The sequence below is a fragment of the Somniosus microcephalus genome, chromosome 30, assembly GCF_052327205.1.
Source record: "Somniosus microcephalus isolate GS21.2 chromosome 30, FLI_Smic_1.0, whole genome shotgun sequence".
Lineage (NCBI taxonomy): Eukaryota > Metazoa > Chordata > Chondrichthyes > Squaliformes > Somniosidae > Somniosus > Somniosus microcephalus.
In genome coordinates this window covers 25,096,197-25,118,074 of record NC_141016.1, presented here as the reverse complement: position 1 = coordinate 25,118,074, position 21,878 = coordinate 25,096,197, and the positions used below count along the sequence as shown (strand labels likewise).

The 21,878-nt window shown below is 48.3% G+C and overlaps 1 protein-coding gene across 1 annotated transcript in view; it reads right to left on the bottom strand.

The window, feature by feature from the left end:
* The window catches only part of grk5l (G protein-coupled receptor kinase 5 like), a 241,521-nt gene that overhangs the window by 63,732 nt on the left and 155,911 nt on the right, over positions 1–21,878 (bottom strand). Inside the window, exon 3 of the mRNA XM_085971231.1 lies at positions 19,799–19,911. Within this exon, the coding sequence (XP_085827357.1) occupies positions 19,799–19,911 (113 nt within the window). The remainder of the gene's footprint in view (positions 1–19,798; positions 19,912–21,878) is intronic.

Below are 21,878 nucleotides of genomic sequence, written 5' to 3'. Positions count from 1 at the left end.
TGTCCCCTGACTACACATTCTCTGACTTTATTCATTAGTCTATTATGTGGTACTTTATCGAAGGCCTTTTGAAAATCCAGATATATTACATCTACTGCATTACCCTTGTCTACTCTCTTTGTTACTTCTTCAAAAAGTTCAATTAAATTGGTCAAGCAAGACTTTCCCTTTTGAAATCCATGTTGACTATTCATTATTATATTTTTGGCTTCTAGATGTTCTTCTATTTTCTCCTTTAGTAGGGATTCCATTATTTTTCCTACCACCGATGTTAACCTGACTTGGACATGTTTTATCTCCCTTCTTAAATATAGATATTATGTTAGTTATCCGCCAGTCCTCTGGCACTACACCTTTTTTTAATTAATTATTAAATATGTGTAGTAATGCCTCTGCTATCTCTTCCCTAGGTTCTTTTAAAATGCGCAGATGTAACCCGTCCGGACCAGGATTTTTTTTCGTCTTTGAGTTTGCTTAGTTTAGTTAACATACCTCCTCTTTTTATTTTAAATGCATTTATTTCATTTCTAATCTCACCTTCCAGTGTCATGTCCACCTGTTCTATCTCCTTGGTAAATACCGAATATAGGCCTAGTCTACTCAATTATTTTAATTGGGCTTTATTACAAGAGGATTTGAGTATAAGAGTAAAGACGTCTTAATGCAATTATATAGGGCCCCGGTGAGACCACACCTGGAGTATTGTGTACAGTTTTGGTCTCCTTACCTAAGGAAGGATATACTTGTCATAGAGGGAGTGCAATGAAGGTTCACCAGACTGGTTCCTGGGATGGGGGGATTGTCCTATGAGGAGAGATTGAGTAGACTAGGCCTATATTCTCTGGAATTTAGAAGAATGAGAGGTGATCTCATTGAAACATACAAAATTCTTACAGGGCTCGACAGGGTAGATGCTGGGAGGATGTTTCCCCTGGCTGAGGAGTCTAGAACCAGGGGTCACAGTCTCAGAATAAAGGGTCGGCCATTTACGACTGAGATGAGGAGAAATTTCTTCACTCAGAGGGTGGTGAATCTTTGGAATTCTCTACCCCAGAGGGCTGTGGAGGCTCAGTCGTTGAGTGTATTCAAGACAGAGATCGATAGTATTTTGAATATTAAGGGAATCAAGGGATATGGGGATGGTGCAGGAAAGTGGAGATGAGGTAGAAGATCAGCCATGATCTTATTGAATGGTGGAGCAGGCTTGAAGGGCCAAATGGCATACTCTTACTCCTATTTCTTATGTTCTTATGTAATTTAATATTTCTGCCATCTCTATTGCTGCCTGTGGTATTATCCTGTCCATCCCTTAATGGCCCTATTCCCATCCTGACCTTCCTTTTTTTTATTGATGTGCCTGTAAAATATTTTACTATTTTGTTTTATGTTCCTTGATAATTTAATTTCATAGTTCCTCTTTGCCTTCCTAATTGTTTCTTTTTACTTCTCTCCTAATCTCTGCATATTCTCCCTAGTCATGCTCTCCCCTGCTGTCCATGTACTTAATGTATGCCTCTTTCCTTACCCTCAATGTTTCCCTTATGTCTTTAGTTATCCATGGTGTCCCATTAGTGTTTAGTTTTTCTTTTTTTTTTTTTAAGCGGAATATATTTTTCCTGGACTCTGTTGAACACAGTTTTAAATGTTTGCCATTGCTGTTCTATGTCATTGTTTGTCAATATTATTGTCCATTTTATTTTCCCAAGTTCTATTCTCAGCCCCTCAAAATCAGCTTTCCTCCAATCTATTAACCTGGTCTTCGTCATACTTACATCCTTCTCAATTATTATCTTAAAGCGTATTATATTATGGTCAATATTGCCTATATGTTCCTCTACCTTTACTTCTCTTATCTGCTCTGGTTCATTCCCCATTACTAGATCCAATAACGAATCCTCCCTTGTTGGGTTTTTTACATATTGGGTTAGAAAGGAGTCCTGTACACATTGTAGGAACTCCATTCCCTTATTCCCTTTACCTATTTCTTCTGTCCAATTAATATCAGGGTAGTTGAAATCCCCCATGATTATTATTCTATGTTTTTTTACTCATTTCCCTAATTTGTTTGCATATTTCTTCCTCCACCTCCCTTCCACTATTAGGTGGTCTGTAGACTACCCCTACTAGTGTGATTGATCCTTTATTATCTTTTATCTCTATCCACATGGATTCTATTTCTGTCTTGCTGATTGCTGCGTCACTTTTTTCTACTGCCATTATGTTATCCTAATAAGTACAGCTACTCCACCTCCCCTTTTTCCCGCTCTATCTTTTCTAATTATGTTGTACCCTGCAATGTTTAATTCCCAGTCCTGATTTTTCTATAGCCATGTCTCAGTAATCCCTATTATGTCTGGTTCCTCGCAACACATGATTTCCTCCAGCTGTCCTGTTTTATTACGGGCACTGTGTGCATTGCTGTACAGACAGTTTAACTCACTTTTAATAGCAGTTCCTTTCACTTTATTTTTAATCATCTTTTTACTCTCCTGTTCTATTACTCTATTTATTCCCTGGCCATCAATGTCCCTCTTACTTTACTGTTTCCTATGCTCGCCTTTCCTGTTTTGATTATCTTTAGGCTGGTTTCATTTCTTGTCAACACCTCCTCAGCTGCAGGAAGTAGCAAACAGACACTGAAAGTGTAAAACCCTGTCAGGTACAGCTGATTGGGGATGGTGCCTTTAAATAGCGTTGCTGTAGTCTGCTTTCTGCTGGTAGGCGCCAGCTCTCCCGGTCATTGTTCTGCGCTGCCGTTAAGGTAAGTGGGCTAAATCCAATGTTAGAGATCGGACGTCCAGTGAGCGTCGCACACTCACTGACGTCATGATCTCCATGATGGCGAGGTCCCTGGTGATCCACTCCAGCGGCACCACTACAGGCAACACCGATATGGTGTGTGGCACTGGAACCGGCATCAGCTATCGTTTGAGCGGTCAACGGTGTTTTAGAGTCATCTCGTGGCGTTAATGTGCGGCGCAAACCACACGAATTTCTCCCCCTTAGTGCTGTGTATGCAGCAAATCATAGCAGCCATTCTGCTCCAGCAATGGCCACCAACAGTTAATGAGGTAAATGACCAGTTTCTCTTCTTTTGGATATTACTGGTTGAGAGAGGGATATTGGCCGAAGCACAGCAGAACTCCTGGCTCTTCCTCAGAAAATGCCATGGGATCTTTAACAACCACCTGAGCCAGACGGAGGGCACCTTGGTCAACGCTTCATCTGAAAGATGCCACTGTCAATGGCACGGCGCTATAATGTTAGCCCCTACCCATAACCCTAAAACCCAGGGCAGGGTGTGCGGACAACTGAGCCAAGCGGGCGTACATAGCACTGGAGACAGGGTAAGGTAATCCACAAACAGTGGTTAGGTGACGTTACGTTGGAGTTTTCAGGTTGAAACTTGAAGGAGGAAAGGGAGACCAAAGACAGAAATTAAGGCAGAAGGAGGTTGTAATGAGCTCCTGGGAAAGAGTCAGTCGATCTAGAGGCCAGTGTGATTTTAAGACAGCAAGGAATCATGGAGGATTAATATATAACTTTGTAGCATCAGGGAACCGTTCCTTTAGATTGGAAAATTGCACGTTACTCCGCTATTTAAGAAAGGTGAGAGAGAGAAACCAGGGAATTATAAACCAGTTAGCCTAACATCTGTTGTCGGGAATTTACGAGAGTCTGTAATTAAGGATAGAGTGACTGAACACCTTAAAAATTTTCAGCTGAATTGAGAGCCAGCGTGGATTTGTAAAGGGCAGGTCATGCCTGACGAACCTGATTGAACTTTTTTTTTTGAAGAGGAGACTAAAGTAGTGGAGTGGGGAATGTCTACAAGTGTTATTCATAGGGACTTCCAGAAGGCATTCGATAATGTCCCTCACAAGAGACCGTTAGCTAAAGTTGAAGCTCACGGAGTTGAGGGCAAATTATTGACCTGGTTAGGAGACCGGCTGAGCAGCAGGAAACAGAGAGTCGGGATAAAATGGGCAGGTCCTCTCATTGGCAGGATGACTAGTGGCATCCCACAGGGATCCGAGTTGGGGCCTCAACTATTCCCTGTATTTATTAACGACTTAGATGATGGGATAGAGAGCCACATATCCAAGTTTGTGGGCTGCATTGTAAGCAGTGTAGATGGAAGCATAAAATGACAAAGAGATATAAATAGATTAAGTGAATGGGCAAATCTGTGGCATTTGTATTTCAATTTAGGCAAATTTTGGACCAAAAAAGATAGATCAGAGCACTTTCTAAATGGTGAAAAGCTAGAAGCAGTGGCGGTCCAAAGAGACTTAGGGGTCCATGTAACGAGATAATTAAAATGTCATGGACAGATACAAAAAATAATCAAAAAGGCTAATGGGATGCTGGCCTTTATATCTAGAGGATTAGAATTCAAGGGGGTAGAAACCATGCTACAGCTGTACAAAACCTTGGTTAGACCACACCTGGAGTACTGTGTTCAGGACTGGGCACCACACCTTAGGAAGGATATATTGGCCTTGGAGGGAATGCAGCAAAGATTTATTAGAATGATACCTGGACTTCAGGGGTTAAATTATGAGGAGAGATTACACAAACTAGGGTTGTATTTCTTGGAATTTAGTAGATTAAGGGGTGATTTGATCGAAGTTTTCAAGATATTAAGGAAAACAGATAGGGTAGATAGAGAGAAACTATTTCGGCTGGTTGGGGAGACTAGGACTAGGGGGCATAGTCTAAAAATTAGAGCCAGACCTTTCTGGAGTGAAGTTAGGAAACACTTCTACACGTAAAGGGTGGTAGAAGTTTGGAACTCTCTTCCGCTGACGACAATAGATGCTAGATCAATTGTTAATTTTAAATCTGAGATTGACAGACTTTTGGCATGTATATGGAGTTAGGTCACAGATCAGCCGATCTCATTGAATGGCGGAAGAGGCTCAAGGGGCTAAATGGCCTACACCTGTTCCTAGGTTCTTATCATCACTAATATAAAAAAGATTGTGCTGTATAATCCTTTTGCAAGTCAAAATCTAGATGGGCCTCCACCTGCGCCTCTCACCACTCATGGGAAGTGCAGTCTGGAGAGGAAAAAATCAATTAGGATGGATTCTCCTCTTCGGTGATATGAGGAATGACCACAGCTCTACAAAGCATTGCCGGGGACCTTCACAATCTCACCTTAGGGGAATCCCGACACAAAATGTCTGATCCTAGCCTGCCTCAAGCTCCCCTACATGGCACAACTATCAGATTCTGGGCAAGCTTCAACACATCTTCCCTTTATAAAAAGGATGAGACGTTAAACCGGGCCCCGTCTGCCCTCTCTGGTGGATGCAAAAGATCCCATCGCAGAAGAGCAGGGGAGCTCTCTTGGTGCCCTGGCCAATACTTGTTCCTCAACCAACACTTAAACCATATGACCTGATCATTTATTTCATTACCGTTTGTGGGACCGTGCTGTGTACAAATTTGCTGCCACATTTCCTACTTTACAACAGAGGACTTCATTGGTTGTAAAGCGCTTTGGGACGTCCCGAGGTTGTGGTGTATGTAACTTGTTCCACCTTAAGAGAACTACCTTAAGAGATGTACTACTTTCTCTTGGCTGCTGTATACTGTAATACCGGTGGTGACCACACCGGTATATAAGTGTTGTGTAGGGATTTGCTGGGCAGTTCAGCCCTGACCTCCGAATAGTAAAGACCTGTTAAAGTTATTCTTGTGGTCTGTGTCCAGTGATTTATAATAAGCATAACTGGGACACACAGACTTAACAGAGGTCATGAAAGGTGCTATATAAATACAAGCCTTTCTTTTTTTCCTCTTTAATTTAAGTAATCCTTGGAATGTATAACCTCATTATTATCTGACATATCTAAATACTTCACTACTCTACTGACCGCATGATGGGATAGCCTTGCTACTTGGCATCCTTACTGCAAAATGGTGACCCCTTGACTATCAACAAAATTAATTCCCATTGCAAACCAAGCCTATGCTTTGTTAAAACTAGGTTCAACGTTTATTTCTTCATTCACACACAAAGTAGTAGATCTGTGTCAACTCCAGGCCAGCTCGCACTGCATGTGCCGTGACACTGGATTCCCCCATCCCACCAAAATTGGGAACGTGCCATGGGAAGAGTGATCACAACAGAAAAAGTGGGGTCCAGCACTCACAGGTGATTAATGTATCCCTCCCCATATTCCCGTGACATTAAATGTGACCGCTCTAGCTCGCTGCTGCAAGGTGCACGAGCGGGAAACCCCTCCATCAGTCCCTGTGGTATTTCCCTTCCTCGCTTCGTGCCAGATCTCCACTCTTCCCTCTCTCACTGCATGGCCAACAACAATCTGAGCAGCACAGGGAAATCACAGGGGGAAAAAACCCTCATCTCCCACCTGTGACACAGGCGTATGCGAGTTCTCCCATGTGATGGGAAATCACAGGTACAAACCCTCATCTCCTACCCCCCATGACACAGGCGTGTGTGGCGGTTCTTGTCTGCTTCTCCATCGGGGCCAAGGCACTCACCAGACAAATCAATCGAAGACACTAGGAAAAGTCTGGTAGAAATTAAAACCTGTTGGGGTTGTACATTTTAACAACATACTCCCAAACGTTAACAGCAGTAGCAACTATTTGGACTTGTGTAGTGCTTAACACAGCAGAATATCTCAAGCTACTGCACAAGGGGTGGAAGCTAATCAGACACCAGGCCAGATGTGGGAGTGGAGGAGTCAGGGGAGGTGACTGAACATGGTCCAAGCAACTGGCTTTGAGGAGGCTTGTGAAGGTAGGACAGATGTAGCAAGGTTTGAGAGTTCTGATTGGCTATTCCATGTCATCCAATCACGAGTGACACAACCAGCAGTATTGGAAGGAAAGGGGGGGGGGGATTATAAGTAAATGATAGAACGGTTGACTGACCAACAGAAATAAAGTGACTCCCGACAATGATTTTCACTGAAGGCTGTCTGCATGTCATGATGTACCATTAACGCATGGCTTGCCCTGAAGATAAGCAAACACCCCACTGAGTTAATTATATTGCTGGGGCAGTGAATGATTATAATAAGTACAAAAATGTAACTCAACAATCAGAGACAGACAATAGGCTGACCTCAACAGTACTGGCCTCAGGCTGGAGCAGCAGTAGACTACTCTTTCAGTTTGTTCTTCCTTTCCTCCCCCCCCCCCCCCCTTTGATGTTCCCCCTGCACCACAAGCTAGGGAAGCCTCTCTTAGGGACCCTCTCTCTCAGGCACCTGTCAAACCAGCTTAATCCGCGACATACAACTCAGGGCGAGTTCCCCTTCAGTCCCACAACCCCTGCCCCCCGCCCCCCCACCATCTTTCCTTGCGAACGAAGACACCCAAACCCCCTCCCCCCCCCCCCCAAATGGAACAGCAGAGTCCAAGCTTCCCATGTGTAGAAAGACTAACCCAGTCGAAGCTAGGCCACCGTGCCATTTGATCCTGGCAACAACTTACATTCAATACATTAAATGTTCAACCATGCGCACATTTTTGGACAAAAAAATAACGTCAACGACCTGGCGCCTGTTCAGTTGAATCCAAGGACACCCCTCGGCAATATAAATCCAGCAAAAATCATTTTACAACCCTTAAGGGCACATCGGCCGAACTGACGTCTACTGGTGCAGAGTTAGAAGCTCAAAAAATCTCACCACACTAAACCCCAAGGGCAGTACTAGCTTTACACTGACGCATCCTCAGTATAAACCATTCTTGTCAAAGCATCAGCGTCACAGTGCTTTAATTCTCTTTCTGCCTCTGCACACACGTTGTACCGAGGTTGGAATGTTCAGTTCGCTCGCTGTTCCCATTAGACCTTAGATCAACTGCAGTGACCTTTTCCCAAATGGAGCAATCTAGATAAAAGGCCAAGGTTCATTGTGCAGGTCTACCAGGTGCAGGAAAGAAGATGAGGTCGTTTTTTTTTCACCCCACTCTATTCCATCCATATTTCTCTCATTCTTTGCATCTCTTTCTCTGGTATGGAGGGGGCCAACCATGTGGCCTGGCCTGCAGCCTTCCCCATGGCGTGATGATCATCCAAAATGGACGCTCAACTCTCCAGGGCTGGATGATGCATGTCCTTGACTACCTGACACGAAGGGCATTCCTCTCGGCTTGGAATGGTGCTGGCAGTTGCCGCTCCTCCCCTACTCTGTACCCGAAGCAAAGTCCTCCCCTACATATTGTCCCACCGACTGACATCCACTAAACCATCTTCAGCTGCTTCATCAATGACCTTCCCTCCATCATAAGGTCAGAAGTGGGGATGTTCGCTGATGACTGCAGAGTGTTCAGTGCCATTCACAACTCCTCAGATAATGACTCAGTCCGTGCCCGCATGCAGCAAGACCTGGACGACATTCAGGCTTGGGCTGATAAGTGGCAAGTAATATTCACGCCACACGAGTGCCAGGCAATGATCATCTCCAACACGAGAGAGAGTCCAGCCACCTCCCCTTGACATTCAACGGCATTACTAGCGCCGAATCCGCCACCATCAACATCCTGGGGAGTCACCATTGACCAGAAAGTTAACTGGACCAGCTAGTCTCTCCACATAACTGACGTCCCTCATCTCTAGTAAATCTCCTCTGCACCCTCTCCAAGGCCTTGACATCCTTCCTAAAGTGCAGTGCCCAGAATTGAACACAATACTCCAGCTGAGGCCTAACCAGTGTTTTATGAAGGCTTAGCATAGCTTGCTTGCTTTTGCACTCGATTCCTCTATGAATAAAGCCAAGGATCCCATAGGCTTTTTTAACAGCCTTCTCAATGTGTCCTGTCACCTTCAATGATTTGTGTACGTACACCCACAGGTCTCTCTGTTCCTGCACCCCCTTTAAAATTGTACCCTTTAGTTTATATCGCCTCTCCTCATTCTTCCTACCAAAATGGATCACTTCACACTTTTCTGCATTAAACTTCATCTGCCGTCTGTCTGCCCATTTCACCAGTCTGTCTATGTCCTCCTGAAATCTGTTACTATCCTCCTCACTATTTACTACATTTCCAAGTTTTGTCTCATTTGCAAACTTTGAAATACTGCTCTGTATACCCAAGTCCAGGTCATTAATCTGTATCAAAAAGAGCAGTGGTTCCAGTACCGACCCCTGGGGAGCATCACTGTATACTTCTCTCCAGTCCGAAAAACAACCGTTCACCACTACTCTCTGCTTTCTGTCCCTTAGCCAATGTTGTATCCACACTGGCACTGTCCCTTTAATCCCACGGGCTTTAATCTGAATATACATTGGGAGGGTGGCAGTCTCTCGGGTGGCAGCAGTCGGAGCGTAGCTAATGCAGAGTGCTGAACATTGTCATATGCCCTCGAGGTTATGGCGGAGGGAAACATTTGTATGGCAAAATATCAAGTACACAAATACTGATTAAAGACAGCTCAGGCAACAACAAGAAATGCATAAATCACTGCGCGGAGCCTGCTGCAGGAAATGCCAGCCCTCAGTCCATTTTTCCGGCTGAGCTGGATAGGCTCCTCTGAAAGGAGACCAACAATTCTGCAGTCCCCAAGATTTCACAGCCTGGCATGAGCTGCAAGCTGGCGGGGGTGGCTGCTGATCCAGGTCGCATTTCCCGCCATCGCTCAACGTTGGGAAATCCTCTCGCAACACGAAACCTCAGCTCGAGGCGCAAGTCAAACAGAGGAAAAAGAGATTGGGTCGATTAGGCTTATATTCGCTGGAGTTTAGAAGAATGAGAGGGGATCTCAGTGAAACTTATAGGCCTAGAAATTCAGTATAGCCACATTTGGGGCGCTACAGCCGGGCGGCCGCTAAAGTATGCGCCCGGCGCAACTTAGCGCCACCTTCGCCGATATTCAGTGGCATCGCCCCAAGAGGTTGCTGCTGCGCTAAAACAGGCGATGCACGACTATCATTAGGCGCTAAGCCGGCGGCCCGGGGCGATACCCCCGAGGGCGGGCGCAGCGCAGGTGCGGCGAGTTGCTGATTGAAGGCAGACACTCTGGCGCCGGTGAGCTCTTAAAGGGGGAGGGTGGATTTGTTTGGCTGCCACGCCCTGCACACTGCAGCCCTGAAGCAAGGCCTGACCACTGCTGCTTGATCTGTACAACGCCCAGGACAATGGAGAAGGCCAGGGAGAGAGCGCAGCGCTTCAGCGAGGGTGACCTGAGGGTGCTGGTTGGCGCAGTGGAGCGCAGGCGCCATGTTCTGTTCCCTGAAGGTGGCAGGGGGCTGCTGCCCAGCGCCTATCGGAAAGCCTGGAGGGAGGTGTCAAACAGGGTGACCTCCAACAGCGTGGTTGCCAGGACTCCTGTACAATGCCGAAAAAAGTTCAACGACCTCATTCGGGTTGTCAGGGTGAGTACCCTTTCCAGTGTCCTCCTCATCCCTGCATGTGCACCTCAGTTTATGGGCAAAGGGACCTGAAAGCCCTAGTGCCCAGCCCTCATCCAGCAGCTATGGGACTGTCATGAAAATCACTTGCACATTCAGGACTTTACACACTGTCAGGGCTAGTCCACTATGGGAGGCAGTGCAGACAAGATCAGGGCTTCACACTGTCAGGGCTAGTCCACCATGGGAGGCAGTGCAGACAAGATCAGGGCTTCACACTGTCAGGGCTAGTCCACTATGGGAGGCAGTGCAGACAAGATCAGGGCTTCACACTGTCAGGGCTAGTCCACCATGGGAGGCAGTGCAGACAAGATCAGGGCTTCACACTGTACTTAGAGGCCGTCCTTTCTCTTGCAGGGCAAGGTGGCGCACAACCGAAGGCAGCAGCGTGAGACCGGGGGAGGCCATCCTGACCTCAAACAGCTCTCCGACCTGGAGCAGCGTGTGGAGCGCATTATGTCAGGCCGGCTGATTGGCCCCGTCGCCAGTGGAGATGCCGACCCTGTTGTGGGCCCCAATGGTAAGGGCATCACCTTTTTGACCTCTCTCTTTCCACTTGCGCCTCAGAACAGCATCCTTTGCCACTGTCGGCCCAATGCAGTGCATAGCAGCACTCATGCCTCCCTCGCTGCCGCCCTGTCCTCACTCTAAAGCAACTCTTGTGCCTCCCTGCTTTCAGATGCTGAATCGCCAGGTGAGGAGGCGGGCCCTCAAGCTGGCACTGTGAGTGAATCGGAGGGCGAGGAGGAGGAAGAGGAAGCCGGACCATCAGTGCCACCCTCAGCCGAGGCAGCCCATGGCGATGATGGGGACACGTCTTCCCTGGAGGGGAGCAGGGGGGAAGGGTCGGAGGAGAGTGAAGTTCCGGGGCCCAGCGGGCTGCAGCAACGCGGGAGGGGTGGGGAAGCTCGGCGGCCTTCTCCCCGGAGGGTGAGTGCGGCCTCCAGTCCTGCTACGGTGAGCGCAGAGGAGGTGCGGCTCCTAGCGGAAATGGCCGCCCAGGCTGAGCGCAGGCACACTGAGCTCACGGCTGCAGTGGCAAGGATGCCTGACTCCATAGAGTCACTGTCAAGGAGTGTGCAGGAATTCGGGGCAGCACAGGCCAGGAGTCTGCAACAATTCAGTGCAGCACAGGCCAGGAGTCTGCAACAATTCAGTGCAGCACAGGCCAGGAGTCTGCAACAATTCAGTGCAGCACAGGCCAGGAGTCTGCAGACTTCGCGGCAGCACAGGCGGCTTCTAGCCAAGTGCTCAGTCGTGCCGTGCATTCACTGGCTGGTGTCATGCGGACACAGACCAGGGCCACACGGGCACTAACTGCTGCCACCCTCGCTGGATCGGCCAGGCATCGCCAGGGCACTCGCCGCGCCGCAGCAGCCCAGCAGTCTGTGCTTCAGCAGATTGCTGCGCATGCTGCAGTGCTGGCCCGTGCGAGTGCCAATGTATCAGGCGACCAGGGAGTACCTGTGATCTGTCAGGTTGGCAGCATTCCTGCAGCCGAAACTGTCACTCCTCCATTGCAGCTGCCACCAGCCGCTGGACAGACTGCTGCCGCCCAAGCAGAGTTGGAGCAGTCAGCAGCCGGCCCCTCCAGGCCCAGAGCTGGTCCAGGCCGACCCCCAAGGGCATCTGCCGTCTCGCCATCTGACCCTCAGCAGCCTTCCCCCAGCCTTGCTGCAGCCACTGGGGTCCCATTGAGGAGGAGCTGCAGGGCGGGCAGGGGCCAGTCACGGATGCGAAACGCATCACCCTCGCAGGGGAAAAAGTAGAAGGTGTGGCCAAATGTTTTGTTTCACTTGTAAAGGCCGATACTGGTGTCTTTGTTTTACTTGTAAAGGCCGAGACTGGTCTATTTGTGTTTCTGTAAAGGCCGAGACTGGTCTATTTGTGTTTCTGTAAAGGCCGAGACTGGTCTATTTGTGTTTCTGTAAAGGCCGAGACTAGTCTATTTGTGTTTTTGGGGGGCCTTCTCTCCATTAGTTTGTTATGTGGGAAGGGCACAGAGGTATCAAAGTAATAAATTTTCTGAAATCGTACTGTCCATGCTTTCTTTTGGAAGTCCTGGTTGCCCTGCTCGGCTGAGGGCTTGTGGAGCGGCGACATTCATCTTGTGCCATTGGCACAAGCCATTCCCTGAGAGGGGGCCTAGAACCGACGTGCAATAAGCCGCCGACGGGCGGCCCTTGCACTTTCTGCCTCCCTCCTGTGCTGGTCCTCCTCCTCCTCCTCCTCCTCTGGTGGTCCTCCAATGTCTGGTGGCAGTGGCTGAGTCCTGCGGATAGCCAGGTTGTGCAGCATGCAGCACACGACAACGAAATGGGAGACTCGCTCAGGCGAGTACTGTAGGGCTCCTCCGGAACGATCCAGACAGCGGAACCATTGCTTCAGGACGCCGATTGTTTGCTCAATGATGTTCCTGGTTGCTTGATGGCTGTCATTGTATCCCTCTTCAGCAGGGGTGCGGGGTGCACGGAGCGGGGTCATCAGCCAGGTGCACAAAGGATAGCCTTTGTCCCCGAGAAGCCATCCTCGTGGGTGAGGCTGGGCCTGGAACATGTCTGCCACAGAAGTCTGGCGCAGGATGAAGGCATCGTGGCTGCTGCCTGGAAAGCGGGCATTGACAGCTAGGATGAGCTGCCTGTGGTCACACACCAACTGCACGTTGAGTGAATGGTAGCCCTTCCGGTTGCGGTAATCCTCGGCATTCTCTAGAGGTGCCCGCAAAGCCACATGCGTGCAGTCAATGGCGCCCTGCACCATGGGGAAGCCCGCTAATGCTGCAAAGCCCATTGCACGCTGTTGCTGCTTGTCAACGGTCATGGAGAAGGAGATGAACTGACGTCTCCTTCTGAAAAGGGCACTGGTCACCTGGTGGATGCAGCAATGTACCGCAAACTGGGAGATGTTGGAAATGTCCCCAGTAGCGGATTGGAAGGAGCCGGTGGCATAGAAGTTGAGAGCCACCGTCACCTTCACTGCCACCGACAGAGACGTCCTGCTCCTCAGCTGTGGCTGCAGATCTCCGCAAAGCAGGTGGCAGATCTCAGTGACCACCGCCCTTCTGAATCGCAGCCTCCAAACACACTGCTCGTCAGACATGTTCAGATATGAGAACTGCTGGCGGTATACCCTGGGTGGGTAAGGCCTCCTTTGCCGACGCCTGTTGCCCCTTCTCCGTCTGGCCATGACTGGCACTCTCTCACGGCGTCTCTGAGCCCTTTGAATGCAATGGAGAAGCCCAACGTTTCCACCCATTGATGCCCCCATTATATGTTTCCAATCAATGCTATGGCTCTGAAGTTAAAGACAAGTGCAAAGCTGTGGCCTGAAGCCACAAGTACCTGTGCGAGTGTTGAGCCAAACCAGAAAGCTCTCTACCTTTGTCTCTCTCCAAAGATCCGTCTCTCACAAAGAAGGAGTGTTGCAAAATGGCTGCCATTTCTACTGCAGGCGGAGTGCCCTTTAATTAGCGCCCCCCGCAGCGACTGGGAACCGTTCCCCTCTACCAGTCGCTAGGGGCGCCAGGCGCACAATAGGCCGGCGCCACTGAATTTCCGGTTTGGGGCGCACAAAGGGCGTTGCACCATGAAATGACGTCAGGATCTGCGCGCGCAGCTGAGCGCATGCAAAGGCTTGGCGCCGCCGCTAAATCTTAACTGAAGTTGGCGAGAGGCGCAGATCGCGCTGCGCCCGGGCGCTAGCCACTTAGCACGCCACATCTCCTCCTCCTAAGGCGCTAGCGGCTGGCACAAACAACTGAATTTCTAGGCCATAAAATTCTAACAGGACTAGACAGACTAGATGCAGGAAGGCTGTTCCCGATGGCGGGGGAGTCCAGAACCAGGGGTCACAGTCTAAGGATAAGGGGTAAGCCATTTAGGACAGAGATGAGGAGGAATTTCTTCACCCAGAGAGTGCTGAACCTGTGGAATTCTCCACCACAGAAGACAGTTGAGGCCAATTCATTAAATATATTCAAGAAGGAGTTGGATATATTTCTTAAGGCTAAAGGGGTCAAGGGATATGGGGAGAAAGCAGGGACAGGGTACTGAATTTGGATGATCAGCCATGATCGCATTGCATGGCGGAGCAGGCTCGAGGGGCCGAATGGCCTACTCCTGCTCCTATCTTCTATGTTTCTATAAGAGTGGAGCACAGCCAGTCCTGACCCCTTCCCTCCTCGGGTGCTAGGCGGAGCCCCCAACAAATGAGTTTGCCCAGCTTCAAATGGGCCCACAGCCAGAGTTCCCGTTAAGGTGCGCACACACGCGCGGCGGCGGTCAGAGAGGTCCCACGCAGGCCGCTCGTCGGCTTTTACAGTGTAGATACCGCTCATGGGCAAAAAATTTGAATGGGCCGCACATTGGGGCAGGCAGGCCGTGCAGCTCATGGGGGACATTGCCCAAGGCACAAACCTGCCCGACACACGGACTGCAGTGGTTCAAGAAGGCTGCTCAGCGCCGCCTTCTGGAGGGCAATTAGGGACGGGCAATAAATGCCGGCCTTGCCGGCCACGCCCATGTCCCGGAGAACGAATAAAAGAAAGAAAAAAAAAACAGGAGGCACAAGTCGACAGCCTCAGGGAAGACGCACGGACAGCTCGTGAGGAAATGGGAGGGGCGCGCTGGTGTGCTTGGGGGCAGTTGTCGGGGTGAAAGGGAGGAACCGTCACCCTGTATCTTACTCCACGGACTATTCAACGAAGAAGCACTTGGTACAAATACTGGGTGCCACAGGTTTTTAGCTCCTCCAGTCCAGACTTACAGCAGTTCAGCCTCCCGCAAAAACCATTCCCAAGAACAAATAATTGAACAACAACAATAATTACACTTCAAATATTCTTTGCAAGTACAATGATCACAGAAATATATTGATACTTTCTACCCAATTTCCCACTTTACAACAGTAACTAACACTTCATAGAAGATAGGAGCAGGAGTAGGCCATTCGGCCCCTCGAGCCTGCTCCGCCATTCAATGAGATCATGGCTGATCATCCAACTCAGTACCCTGTCCCTGCTTTCTCCCCATATCCCTTGATCCCTTTAGCCTTAAGAAATATATCTAACTCCTTCTTGAATATATTTAATGAATTGGCCTCAACTGCCTTGTGTGGTAGAGAATGTCACAGGTTCACCACTCTCTGGGTGAAGAAATTCCTCCTCATCTCAGTCCTAAATGGCTTACCCCTTATCCTTAGACTGTGACCCCTGGTTCTGGACTCCCCCGCCATCGGGAACATCCTTCTAGTCTGTCTAGTCCTGTTAGAATTTTACAAGTTTCAATGAGATCCCTTCTCATTCTTCTAAACTCTAGCGAATATAAGCCTAATCGACCCAATCTCTCTTCATACGTCATTCCTGCCATCCTAGGCATCAGTCTGGTGAAGTACTTCATTGGCTGTGAAGCGCTTTGGGATGGCTGGTGGTCGTGAAAGGCACTATAGAAATGCAAGCCCTTCCTTCCTTCCAAGGCAGTGCAGTAGTCAGGGTAGAGTTAGTAGTTATGGCACTCCTGAGTTGCCAGTCTAGTTATGGCACTAGACTAGCAACTCAAGAGGTCAGAGGGTCAAAGCCCACAATGTCGACTCTCGGGGGGGGGGGGAACCCAACTGGGTTCACGGACGTCCCTCGGGGGAAGGGAACGTGCCACCATGACCCACACTGGCCTATGTAACTCCCGTCCCACATTAGGTGGCTGACTTAAGTTGTTGAAGAATCTGTTCCGTTACAGAGCTAATCACGTCGGCTTTCTCGGGGCATTTTTTCCATCTCCAGCAACGTTCAAGCGCTTGGTTGAACGGGACTGATGCCGAAGCTGGCGGGATTTGTATGCCGGGAAATGCACCGACTTCACTTACTCCACCTGCAGTCTCAACATCGTGACGCTACTGCCAAGTCCCACACCTGCTATCCCACAGGCAGATCGAAGCCCAGCCGTTTTAAAATTGCACAACCTGTTTTACAATGCGGCAAAAAGGTGGTTTCAGCAACACCTTGAATTTTAATATGCACATTGCTTAAAAATGGCTGCGTTCTCCAATTCCCTTGGGTGCTTTTAGCACCAGGGTCTTTGTTGACTGTTTCTGTGCTCATCAACGTGAAGGAAGCCAGTGCAGGGATGTAAAAAAAAAACTTTAGAAAGAAATCATTGTAATGATATCAGCAAATAGTGATGGTATTTGCCTGTTTGATTATTTATGCCTTATCAGCATATTTGCCTGATTGATTATTTATGCCTGACCAGCAGAGGGCATGTGAGAGACAAGCAGTTTAATTTTGGTTTCGTTTTAGATGGATCTCTAAGATGGTGTCTCCTGTAATGCTGTTAACTGAGTTGAACATACTTTAGATAAAAAGTCATTCTCTTTCATGAATGTGTCGTCATTGAACCCACATACAAATCAATACAATCATCACCACCCAGATCAGGTAGGGTGAAGCTCCCTTAACTGGAACCCACAATCAGAGAATGATACAGTACAGGAGGCCATGCGGCCCATCGTGCCTGTGCCGGCTCTTTGGTAGAGCTCTCCAATTAGTTCCACCCCACTGCTCTTTCCCCAGAGCCCTGCAAATGTTTTCCCTTCAAGTATTTACCCAATTCCCTTTTGAAAGTTACCATTGAATCTGCTTCCACTGCCCTTTCAGGCAGCGCATTCCAGATCACAACAACTGGCTGCATAATTTTTTTCTTCATGTTGCCTCTGGTTCTTTTGCCAATCACTTTAAATCTGTGTCCTCTGGTTACCGACCCTTCAGCCATTGGAAACAGTTTCTCCTTATTTACTCTATCAAAACCATTCATGATTTTGAACACCTCTATCAAATCTCCTCTTAACCTTCTCTGCTCCAAGGAGAACAACCCCAGCTTCTCCAGTCTCTCCACATAACTGAAGTCCCTCATCTCTGGTACCATTCTAGTAAATCTCCTCCGCACCCTGTCGAAGGCCTTGACATCCTTCCTAAAGTGCGGTGCCCAGAATTGAACACAATACTCCAGACTAAGGCCTAACCAGTGTTTTATGAAGGTTTAGCATAACTTCCTTGCTTTTTTACTCTCTGCCTCTATTAATAAAGCCAAGGATCCCGTATGCCTTTTTAACAGCCTTCTCAACTTGTCCTGCCACCTTCAATGATTTGTGTACACACACCCCCAGGTCTCTGTTCCTGCACCCCCTTTAAAATTGTACCATTTAGTTTGTATCGCCTCTCCTCATTCTTCCTACTAAAATATATCACTTCACATTTCTCTGCGTTAAATTTCATCTGCCATGTATCTGCCCATTTCACCAGTCTGTCTGTCCTCCTGAAGTCTGTTACTATCTGCCTCATTGTTCACTACATTCCTGAGTTTCGTATCATCTGCAACCTTTGAAATTATGCCCTGTATACCCAAATCCTGGTCATTAGTATATATCAAAAAGAGCAGTGGCCGTATTACCGACCCTTGAGGAACATCACTGTACACTTCACTCCAGTCTGAAAAACATCTGCTCACCACTACTCTCTGCTTTCTGTCTCTTAGCCACTGTCCCTTTAATCCCATGGGCTTTCATTTTGCTAACTTCTATTATGTGGTACTTTATCAAACACCTTTTGAAAGTCCATATACACAACATCAACCGCACTGCCCTCATCAACCCTCTCCGTTACTTCCTCAAAGAACTCGATCAAGTCAGTCAAACACGAAATATAAACAGAAAATGCTGGAGATACTCAGCAGGTCAGGCAGCATCTTTGGAGAGAGAAACAGAGTTAACGTTTCAGGTCGATGACCCTTCGTCAGAACTGGAAAAATTTAGAGATGTAGCAGGTTTTAAGCCTCTCTGTCCTCAGCTGTTCCAATGAAACTGCAACAGAAGCTCGAGGAACAGCCCTTCATCTTTCGATTAGGCACTTTACTGTTGTGTATGTAATATGTATGCTACTTTAACCCTATGGCCAGGGCAGCACTACTTTGTAGGGCGTAGTGATACCGTAGTACCACTCCTGGCCATAGGGGTATAAATAGTACTGCGGGTACTGATCTCCCCTCAGTTCCCGCCTGTGGGTATGAAGTAAAGACCTAAGTTAAACCCTTCCAAGCTGTCTCTTCCTTTTTGTATCAAGTATATGCGCATACTTTACATTTACAACCTTCGGAACTCTACATCAAGTTCAACAATTTCAGATCATAATCATTGCTCCCATTTTTTTGGATTCTGCTATTCCCATTTACACAACTCCTCTAGACCCATCTTTCATTTCTTTAATGCGATAGCAAAATACTGCGGATATTGGAAATCCGAAATAACAACAGAAAACGCTGGAAAAGCTCAGCAGGCCAGGGCAGCATCCGTGGAGAGAGAAACAGAGTCAATGTTTCAGGTCGTAGACCCTTTGTCAGTCCTGATGAAGGGTCTTCGACCTGAAACGTTAACTCTGTTTCTCTCTCCACGGATGCTGACTGAGCTGCTGAGCATTTCCAGCATTTTCTGTTCAGATTTCAGATTTCCAGCATCCGCAGTATTTTGCCTTTTGTATCGGTCAAGCACCATTCGCCTTTAACAATCCATTGTGAACTCCAGGCGCAGAAGAGCACTTGCTACTGCAACAATGTGAATTGTTCCACTTTCCCCGCACTATCGTGCTGACCTCTCGGGTTTGAGTGCCAGCTGATACCAAATCAGAGGCGGCTTTTGCCTCAGACCAGCGGCCACTATAAAATGGTTTGGGACTACATTTCGTACAGGACCCTTGGAGACTTTCATACTATGCGTGTCCAGCTCTAAAATTCTTACAGGGCTTGACAGGGTAGATGCAGGGAGGATGTTTCCCCTGGCTGGGGAGTCTAGAACCAGGGGTCACAGTCTCAGAATAAGGGGTCAGCCATTTAGGACTGAGATGAGGAGAAATTTCTTCACTCAGAGGGTGGTGAATCTTTGGAATTCTCTACCCCAGAGGGCTGTGGCGGCTCAGTCGTTGAGTATATTCAAGACAGAGTGACGTAATAAAACTCACTACACACTTGGTTTGAGTATAAAGCAAGGCTTTAATCAACTTGTTTCAGAACATGGAGGTCTAGTTGTACTTCACTAGCTCCTTGTCTTACAAAATGTCCCTGGAAAGCTGGGGCCCACGCCCGAGTATTTATACTCCTTGGACGGCGCCACCAGCTGGCCGTCCAGCGTTATTTCATAAGTAGTTTCTTGATGATGAGATTTATAACACAGAGATCAATAGATTTTTGAATATTAAGGGAATCAAGGGATATGGGGATAGTGGAGATGAGGTCAGAGATCAGCCATGATCTTATTGAATGGCGGAGCTGGCGCGAAGGGCCAAATGGCCGACTCCTGCTCCTATTTCTTATGCTCTTATGTAACGAAGATGTCCATTTCAAATTTCTATGTCTTACCACAGTATCGAGGAACTTGATACATCGCTTAAGCTCCGGCTTCGTCTCACAGAACTGTCGGAAAAGTTCCCTCCCAATTGGCTGTTTGTTGCACAAGCTGAAGTAGTCGCGTTCTGTAAGACAATTTAAAGAAAAACCTTTTATTTCCTGGTTTGCTTCCTTTATGCTTGGGAAGTTGAGGTTACATAACGTGCGCCACTGCTGTAGCTCAGACGGCATGTTTGGTTTACATTCAGCGCAAATGGTAAATCCCAAGTAACTGCTTCGTTTGTGCTCTGAGCTCTCTTTTGTTTCTGAACTTTTGCGCTTCGTAGTGACACCTGCGGTCCAACGCGAGGGCGAGGTGAGGCGAGTCCCGCCATCGTGGACAAGCGGTCAGCCAGCTCCAGGCGCTTCCGCCCCACAGCGGCGGGGAGAAAGCCCCTGGGCTGACTCTCGGCTTCCCGCTGGTGGCTCGGACGGCCACACACCTGCACCCGCCTCGCCTGCCGGAACGTGGCAGCGAGATCCAGAAAAGAAGGAATTGAGGCACATGCTGCAAGAACTAATAGCTCACCCGCAGAAAACAAATCCTGATCAGATGGTACTTGCAGCTTCTGGATAAAATATCTTTTCATTAGCGGCAAAAAAAGAACGGGCACGGGGACTGGGATATTAATGCATTCCGGCAGCCCCCAAAATATAGGAACTGCTGGACGAAAAAAGACTGAGGTCCATCTAGTTCACCATTAACATCCTGGGGGTCACCATTGTCAGAAACTTAACTGCACCAGCCACATAAATACAGTGGCAACAAGAGCAGGTCAGAGGCTGGGTATTCTGCGGCGAGTGTCTCACCTCCTGACTCCCCAAAGCCTTTCCCCCATCTACAAGGCACAAGTCAGGAGTGTGATGGAATACTCTTCACTTGCCTGGATGAGTGCAGCTCCAACAACACTCAAGAAGCTCGACACCATCCAGGACAAAGCAGCCGGCTTGATTGGCACCCCATCCACCACCTTAAACATTCACTCCCTCCACCACCGGCGTACCGTGGCTGCAGTGTGTACCATCTACAAGATGCACTGCAGCAACTCACCAAGGCTTCTTCGGCAGCACCTCCCAAACCCACGACCTCTTCCACCTAGAAGGACAAGGGCAGCAGGTGCATGGGAACACCACCACCTCCAAGTTCCCCCACAAGTCACACACCATCCTGACTTGGAAGTATATCGCCGATCCTTCATCGTCGCTGGATCAAAATCCTGGAACTCCCTACCTAACAGCACTGTGGGAGCACCTTCACCACACGGACTGCAGCGGTTCAGAAGGTGGCTCACCACCACCTTCTCGAGGGCAATTAGGGATGGGCAATAAATGCTGGCCTTGCCAGCGACGCCCATAAACGAATAAGAAACAAACCTTCTACCACCCTGGTACTTGGATATGAAGGACGCTCGGCGAGAGAAACACGTGCGTCAGTGAAATGAAATGGAGCCTCCGTAAGCTCTAAAACCCGAGTAACTGATAAGAACCAATGCCGACAGTTGCAGAGATGAGGAAGCAAAGCCTGAAAAAGTGTCTTTGGTGTTTAAATCAACCCGTATGATGGGTGATGATCAAGCAGCAAAGTTGAGAGAAAAATCCCATTTTATAAAGGGTTTTCAGGAGAACAACAGGATGAGGTGGCATAAAAGGTGAACCTTCTTTTCCTCCCCTAGACAAAGAGCCTGATCAATTCTTTTTGTCTTGAGCTCTCCTCACTCGAAAAAAAGGTTCGAGACGTTTCTAGTCGAAACTGTCGCGTTGTACGTCAAATTAAATTCTTGGGCGGTGGCGCAAAACGAGCGGTATCGGATTGGCCTCGATGGAAGCCGAGTATCAGCCGCTGCGCATAACGGATGGCCAATCCGACGCCATCCGTTTTGCGCCACCTGCCCGAGTCGAATTTCTAGGCCTTTAAAGTTAGAAAATAACGAGTCTCTCTTGATTCTTAGCCCTTTGTGTTCTGAACACGAGAGAAAAATAACCTTACACGTGATACAGCGATAATGCAGTTGTTGACTAATCTTAGCAATTAATCTACAACAGACCCAGACAT